This window comes from Genypterus blacodes, unplaced genomic scaffold (assembly GCF_046128005.1).
Source record: "Genypterus blacodes isolate CSIRO-AG114 ecotype Tasmania unplaced genomic scaffold, CSIRO-AGI_Gbla_v1 ptg000086l_1, whole genome shotgun sequence".
NCBI classification, from domain to species: Eukaryota; Metazoa; Chordata; class Actinopteri; order Ophidiiformes; family Ophidiidae; genus Genypterus; species Genypterus blacodes.
This window is the reverse complement of record NW_027466891.1, coordinates 166,225-175,000: the sequence shown is the minus strand read 5'-3', so window position 1 is coordinate 175,000 and position 8,776 is coordinate 166,225. Positions and strand designations below refer to the sequence as shown.

The following is an 8,776-nucleotide window of genomic DNA, read 5'->3' as shown; positions in this document are numbered from 1 at the left end:
TTACCGCTCGTCCCTGACACAGAGGACAGCTTCACCCTAGACTTAATAAATATTGAAAACAGGAAGAAAAGCTGAACTATGAGGGACAAAATCAAAAAATAAAACTAAATTACATCATAGAATAATCTAATATTATCCGAAGTATAATCAATAACATCAAGACTTCAGACTCCATTAATGTCAGCAAACCTTTGACAGCATCAGATCTCATTCATAAAGATACATGATTTCTGTATATGATTCTAAATAAATGATATATAATGACAGTGGAATTCCCTTCATGTCACTCGGACGTATCTGAAGGGAGGAACTTGTTTTTATGGAGAAGCATTTTCAGCCTCCGACATATTCAAGTCCACAGAGATTCAATCTGTGAATGTGAAATCAAATCAGCGGTCGATAGGATTCAGACGGGACGACCTTGGGTGACAGAGAGAGAGAGAGGGAGGGAGGGATAGAGAGGGGGGGAGGGGGAGAGAGAGAGAGAGAGGAGGGGGAGTGTATGTAAGGACAGAAGCAAGAAAATGGAGAAGAAAGGAGGCAAAGACGGAAGAAAATATTGGCTGAAGGATTTTAAGAAACAAAACAAAGTAAGGATTCTGGAGTCAGAGGGCTCAACCACACACACACACACACACACCCACATACATACACACACATACATACATACATGTATACATACAGGATTACTTTGCTACAAGTATTGAAGCTACTACTTTGTTCAGTAGCTCAGTGTAGCTTTTCCAGTATCTTACAATTATAATTGTTTACAGCTTCCATGGTGAGCACTGTTGTCATGGTTTTCTCAGGAGCTCGTCATGTAAAGTAGCTTGGTCACAGCTAAACTACTTTCATGAGTAGCTAATCTGAATTTTCTGATTGACTGAGATCTGTTTCTAACATTCTGAGACAAAACCTCAGTGATGGAGGATATGAAGATGGTGATGATGATGATGATGAGTCCAATCATGTGGTGCAGATGTTGCTTGATCAGATCCTTTTCTTTTGAATGAGCTGACATCATGACGTCTGGACTGCAGCAGTGTGTGCAGGTGTGTAGAGAGAGCAGATCGTTACATGGCGACTGACAAAGCGCAGGCCAATCCCCCGAAAGGAATTAACTTCTCTTCCATTTCGCCTGCCGCCACTTTCCCACCTTCCTGCCACCGGCGCTGATAAAACGAAGCAAACCTCATCTAATCAAGGAGCTTAAAGCCCAATTCATTATTAAAAGCTCCAGTGAAGTTAGCGGCTGCATTTAGCCACTTTGTACTTCATCATCATCTGGAGCAGACAGATAGAGGGGGGGGAGTGAGGGGGGAGAGAGAGAGAGTGGAAGAGGGAGAGAGGGGGGGGGGGGGGGGGGGAGGAGAGAGAGAGACAGAGAGAGATGGAGAGAGGGAGGGACAGAGGTGCAGATAGGGAATTCCAAACTTTGCTGTCATGAAATTCTGAAATGAGGAAATATTGCATTTCCATTTTTTTACTTTCACTCTCATCTGAACTTTCTGTCATTTCACTTTTAATTAAAATCAGACCTTTCTTCTTCTTCTCCTCGTCTCACCTGCTGTCACTCACCGAGTTCTGATCCAAAGAGTCTGAGGTCAATACAGCTATCAGAAGTAGAACATTGATATCAAAAAGACGCCGTTGTTGATTTTTTATTAATCTACGTGTGGGAAAAAAAAAATTAGATTGATAAATTAATACATAAATAAATGGTTGTGGTCCGTTCTTCATAAGTGTGCAGCTGTTTGTGACTCCCTGTATTAAATCCTGTGCGATGGTTTAAAGAGTAGAAGAAGAAGTGTGGAGTGTATTGGGGCAGCGAGCGTGGGATGATTTGTCAGTGGGACGTGGTTAATTATTCAGACTTTCCTCCTCATATTGAACATGTTTCTCTTTCTCCACATTCATTTTTCATGGCTCTGCCTGCTGCAGGACGTTTCATCAGAATGAAGCAACGTGACATCAGGTTTAGTCCAGGAATTAAAAGCGTAATGGCGGCGGTGTGATGGGCCTCTGATGTCCTGGGTTAGCGCTCGAGCGCCGCCATCTCTGCGGCTCCTTCAGCCTAAAGTGACTGGAGAGCTGGAAATGAAAACTGCCAAAAGAACTCACGCCAAGTCATCTCAGCGCAGACAGGAAGTGGAGCCGTATGGCAGGAAGTGCGTCTACTCAGATGCTACAAAGTATTTGCAGACTGACTTCTTCCCTTTTAGGAGACTTTCAACTCTCTACTTTCATGTTCATGATGAAGATGCCAATCAAGTGTCGTTTCCAACATGTCAGTGCTGCTGCCCTGGAGGCATACAGACACAGAGGGAGGCCTGGTGCAGAATTCATGATGATGTAACCTTAGATAAGATAAGATAACTTACACAATAGGTATTACTTCTACATAACACATAATGGAGGAGTAGACGGACTGGAAACAATGCAGAGAACAAAAAGATACAGGAGCAGCTGTGAACACGCAGAGCAACACCCACTCATCTACACACATCTCCACACATCTACACACATCTACACACATCTCCACACATCTCCACTCATCTCCACACATCTCCACACATCTCCACACATCTCCACACATCTCCACTCATCTCCACACATCTCCACACATCTCCACACATCTCTGCTCATCTCCACACATGTAGAGAATCTCCCTCTCAAAGCTTCAGATGCCTAGAAGCAATCAGGCTACATCAATCCACACACACACACACACAGACACACACACACACACACACACACACACACACACACACACACACACACACACACACACACACACACGCCATCGGGGCACTAAGCAGCTCAGTGCACAACTAATCCAAGTGTGAAGATTGTGAACTCTAAAATCTGGTCGAAAGGCTAAAATCTGATTTGAAAGCTCAACTCTGTCCTGTAAAATGATTAGAGAAACACAAACATGGCCGCCTGTGACCTCGCTGGCTGTCACAGAGGAACAGTGGAGTTTGTATGTGGCTAATGAAGCAGGATTTGGAATCAAAGAGGTGGAATAACTGAAGTGACCAAGGATGAACAAGCAAACACCAGCAAGACATTTGACCTCTGACCTCTGTCCAACTGAGTCTCAGTGCTTTTGCTTCTTTGTCAGTGACTCGGAGAAGCAGCATCACACACAGATCAGAGGATTTAGAGACATGTTGTGTCTTTATTTCATATTTTAATGAACTCTAAAGTTGTCTTTTACTCTTCTTGAACTTCACAGACACGTTGTGTCTGTGGCGCTAAAGTCAACCTGAGCGCCGTATGCAAATACATCAGAGTCATAATGATTCTCTATTGAGTTACAGTAAATAAAAAATATGATCCCATAAAATGTACAATGCAACATTTATCAACTGTGCCAGTGATTGATTTTATAATGCAAATAAAGGAGGAGGGTGATCCCGGGGAAGGGGGGAGGCAGGGAGAGAGAGAGAGGAGGAGGAGAGAGAGAGAGAGAGAGAGAGAGGGAAGGAGACTAAAATGAATCAATTCCATTATATTTATAGTTAATGTCACCGTCTTTGCTCCTTATTAGCATCCAGTGATGTAACCTTGGTCTTTGAGTCATTCTGAGTTCAAACATAACGCCTGTGTTCCTTTGAGCAACCCTCAGGCCGTTCACCTTATTATTAAAGTTGCGGTAAACGACACAACTGCCTCGGGTGTGTGACTGCAGGCTCTGTGGTCATACGTGACACTGGAGTGTTAGCATTCCTAGCAAGAGTGTAAGCATTCCTAGCTAGCTACAAACAAGGCTTTCTAGCATTTCAAATGAAGCACTGTTTGGTTTTTATCCTAAAGAGCAAAGACCCCCCATCCCCCTCCCTCCCCCTCCCCCTCCCCCTCCCTCCCTCCCTTCCCGTCCTGAGCAGCCGTCTGACGTGAACACTCACACGCTGTGTCACTGGGAGCGGCAATAAGCAGCACTTTGTTTTGTGTGATTGTCACGTCTTTGTGGTCGATGTGAGCATAAAGCGTTTCTCCAAACTCCCCTGCAGGGATCTGGAAACGCAGAGTCCCTTAAACGTGTCACCTCAGCGTCATTTCCCCTGAAAAACATCTCGCCGCCAGCCATCAATCGTTGGCAGCGCGGCGGAGCGAGAGACTGAAACCTGAACCCTCAGAGACAAACAACTACTGGAACATCGTACATCCATATGTCTGTCTATCCTCCACACATCCATCCATTCATCTAGCCTGCCATCCATATCTGTCCATCTGTCCTCAGGCTGTCCCTCAATAGATCCATACCTCCACCCAGACATTCAGTCAAAGGCAGCGTTAAGTGCTCATTCATTTTCTGCATCAACATAATGAACTTGATCACTTTCATCCATTACGTTTTATCTTTGTTTTATATTTTCATTACGCTTCAGCATAACGAGTGGGCGTGGCTCCTTCTGCCTGAACTACCCTCCAATATCAAAGTCTGTGTTTCCCTTCACATGTTGTAGTTTCCCGGTGTACTGCGGGTCACACAGCCAGTATGCGGTCACCAGATTGGCCCCACTCTCCCTTTGTGCTGCTGTGTACAGTATCCATACACAGGAGAGCACATGGGCGCCGACGCTTCAATGAATGAAGCGCTCTCCGTCTCTGTGCGCGCCGGCACCTCCACTTCGCTCACGCTGAATAACACGTTAACACATATAATGGACGGCTAATGTGGAAATGATGGCCTCTCCAAACCGAAGCAGCGTGTGGGCGGTGGAACAGACGCGGTGGGAGGGGGAGGGGTGTTCAGGATTATCGAACGGGCCGCAGCAGAACTTACTGGGCTGAGCAGGAGACGGAGTGACATTTTCCCTGGGAGATCCATCAGGGAGACTTAATGGTTTCCGCGAGCACTTGCTGGAGAAAAGGCCTTCTTTATTCTAATGGTTAATTAATAAATGAATGGATGATGAAAGGGTCCGTTTTTTGCTCCCATTAATAAAATGACACACAATTCTCCTCCTCTGTTTCTAATTATCACCGGGAACGTCCAGCCGGGAGCTTCTATTGTGCCGGACACAAAGGAAGCGGCCAGGACGTGCGGTCACAGCAGGTGGGACGGGGGCCACGGCGTTTATCAATAATTGAATATACTATATTGCGGCCGTCGTGTAAATCACAGATCACAACAGCAAACAGGATGAGAGACTAATAGCAGTTCTCCAGCCCAAATCTCATTACAGGGCCATTTAGGTTAGCGCAAATTAATGCACAACATACAACATCCATTAGGTGGGCCGGGATCCTGACATTCATCTGCACACCAGCAGGATAATGTGTGTGTGAATGCAATGCTAAATCAAAGTGCAAAGAGGTTAATTTGTAAAGGATTAACATTATACAAGACGTTGGATCATAAATCTCTTCATCACCTGACTCCTCCCCTGAGTGGGGTTGTTGTTCCTGTCGTCACGAGCGCGTCAGCTTCCCATTCAGTCGCCGTCGGTAAAAAGGTACGAGGTAGAGAATGAGTTGCACGTGGAAAAGGAACAAAACATGGCTGTTGCTCCCTATAGCTCATGATCCCTTCTGTCAGGTCATTGGGACAGCATGACATCATCAGCGTAACATTTTATAACTTCAATCATTGTACAATGTACAGCGTTTGTTTCCTTGGCAACTGTTGGCCTCTCTTACGTGCACGCAAATGATTTATTATTAGTAATATTATGTCATCTGAGACCATTTAAACGACCATATGTTCTAGTCAATGTCCTAAAGAATAAAAGACTCCGTATGGACCAACATCTCTGCTGTCGTTGTTATTGACTTTCTATGACAAACAGAACAATTTGAAAGCAGATATGTGCTTGATATGTTTGATGGACTCACCTTCTGACATGTGAGTGTGCCACAGCAGACTGACCTGATACATGTAGCATTAAACATATAGAACCTATATAACTCACCAGAGCCACGATCAGATCCAATTTATCACAAAAGCTGACACAATTTTGAGCGGACAGATCTGTCATACCGGAAAGGAGCATGTGTGTTCAGAGGGGGGGGGGGCACTGCAGACATTGATTCCCCTAAGAACCCCCCTCCTCCTCCAAACACCCACCCACCCAATCAATAACACTTGTTCATATCAAGACTCCAGTCAAGGGCAGAGATGGTGAAGAACCAACCGAAACAAGAGACGTCGGCTTATAGAAGTAGAAACATTCCTCCTCCAGCTGTTTCTCTCTGAGTGACGTTCATGTTTTATATCTGCTTGTATCAATAAAATATTCAGTCCCATTTTTGAAGGCTCCACCATTAGGAGAACATTTCTGGAGTCTTGTCATTGCCATTGCATTTTCAGTGCAGACGTTTTCTCACACTGACCTGAATGTGTGTATTCACTCACTCAGTCACACTTGGACAAATAAAGTAAATACTTTCAGTTTAGTTTTGCGTTCCATCACCATAAACATGAAATGAAGCCCATGGATGAAGGGATTTGGAACCAAGAAAGGCAGTTTCATCACCCTCATATTACTGCTTAATTTTATTTAACAACATCTAATGATTGTGTCGTAAATGATTCCTAAACTTGGTTGTTCCTTTGTCAGTGTGTCAGTCTGTAGATGTTCTTCTGCTCTGGTAGGTCTTTAATGGCCTCTTATGGATCCATGTTGTTGTTTCTTCTACAGCACAAAGATAAAGGTTCTTCCCTCCACAATAAAAGCTCAACGTACCTGGATTCACTAACTGAACTGTGTTACGCTATAATGAGGCTAACACCTCGTCACATCTATGCTCTTCTTCTACTATTTGTCCTCACATCGTCCTTCATAAGGATCCATTCAAAATCCTACAGACCAGGATGACAACCACAAATATGATCCAAATATTGAAGATCAATACTTTCCTCTCACAGTGACAAATGACTGAATGAATCAGTCCATACATTGATTCGTACATTTTTGGTTTGCTTATTTCTGGAACAGCATTTACTTTACTGATCATTTGTTACGTACATTTAATACAAAACAAGGTTATTAAGTAACTCATTATTGCTATTAATTATTATTAATAGTAGCAGTAGTAGCAGTAAAAGTAGTAGTAATTGTAGTAGTAGTGGTATAGATGTTAGTATGAGTAGTCATAGTAGAAATTAGTATAATAAGTTTATTTAACTTTGTATGTTTATAGTATTTGTCAAGAATTTTTTAATTCAAACTTTAACTCAGGTACGACATTGAGGTCCTTCATCCATCACTGCTTAATCACAACTCATCCTCGCTGACTTCATTCAATGCTAACATGGTTTTGCTCAATACATCACAGTGTGCAACAACCAGTCTAATCAGCTTAAGGTCAAAGGTACCTGACTCATGTGTATTACGTTTTAAAGCCATCAAACATAGTTAAAAAGGATTCACAGTGCAATTTGCTTCCCGCCCACAGCAATCAGCTGATCACTGGCAAGGAAACAGAGCTCAACCAGCTGCATCAGTAAATGCGATCATTGACCCCTGCGATAGTTCACGTTGCCTTCCTGTAGCACGCTATTGATCCTTCTGCTGTTTATTTCTCATCTTACACAAGTGTCAGGTATATGAGCTCAGAAGCATGTAGCTAACAACAAGATGTGTACCGCCACAACAGAGTTCGACAGACAGAAATGTTAAACAATCAACCAATCAACACCACAGCCAATAGAAATGCAAGCACCAATCTTAAAACCTTTCCGATGTTTACGTTTTCCACTTGTTTGGGAACCCATGGCGAATCTGTGTTCATATGAGAGACTTACGTGTTTTGCGGTGGCTGTGCGTTCGCGTGGTGAGCATGGTGGACGGTGCCTCAGTCGTGGTTTGCTGCGGCATCCAGAGCTGAGTAGAGTCATGGAGAACCGTCGGGTTGAGTGGAGAAGGGCTTGGCGTTCCAACTCCAACCCTGAAAGTAGATCGCGGTGCAGCAGCGGTCGTAGTAACCCCAGAGGGTCCGCGTCCGTTACGATTTACAGGATTCCGAGGAGTAACTTGGCTGCCTGAGGCTCCGCCCCCTCTAGGGTTTGTGGCAGTGGTGGTAGTAGCGGATCGAGTTCTACCTTTAGGCACCGTAACAGTTCTACCTGTGGGGTTCCCGCCTCCGACTGTAGTTGTGGTAGTTGTGGTGGTGTCGGGACTTCTGGGAATGCCGCTTGGCTTAGAGAGGAAAATGGGATCCTGTCCTATCCGGTTAGCATCCACCAGGTCCGTCGGCACATAATCCTGCACTGTCCCAACTACGATCCACTTCAGCAACATCAGACTCAATCCCAGGCCAATGAAACCAATAAGTAAGGGGACCACACACAACCATGTCTGCTGGCGAGGCCAAAATGGGCATGCTCGTACAGGGGCCTGATCCTGGGCCTGGCCCTCTCCCCGGGTCCCTGGACCCCCTGACCCCTCGGGTTCCTCTAGGATCACTGCCCCAGAAACAGCTGCCCCAGAACACTCGGTCATCCTTCCGTGCCGTCCGTTATGGCTCATTGAGGGTTAATCCAGTGATGGGCACATGGCAGAAAGGTGCCCGAAAACGCCCGACATCGAGAGAAGATGAAGAGAGGGGTGAGAAAAGGTCTCCAAGGAATCGGACGCTCAAAAATGCACAGAGTAAGATGTAATCCAAGGATGGAGAGGTAGGGAGGGGTGCAGGGGATACATGCAGACGCGCATCCACAAACACAAAACACACACACACACACAAGCGCACACACACACAGCCAATCAGAGACACCCAGAAAAGCTCGGCAAGGTGGATAATCGCCTTGTTAGTCAGCTTTTAG

At 44.9% G+C, this 8,776-nt stretch overlaps 1 protein-coding gene across 1 annotated transcript in view; it reads right to left on the bottom strand.

Moving 5' to 3' along the window:
* The window catches only part of nrg3a (neuregulin 3a), a 139,579-nt gene extending 131,099 nt beyond the window's left edge, over positions 1 to 8,480 (bottom strand). Inside the window, exon 1 of the mRNA XM_076158769.1 lies at positions 7,757 to 8,480. Coding sequence (XP_076014884.1) covers positions 7,757 to 8,480 — 724 coding nt within the window. The remainder of the gene's footprint in view (positions 1 to 7,756) is intronic.
* Positions 8,481 to 8,776: the final 296 nt, after the last annotated feature.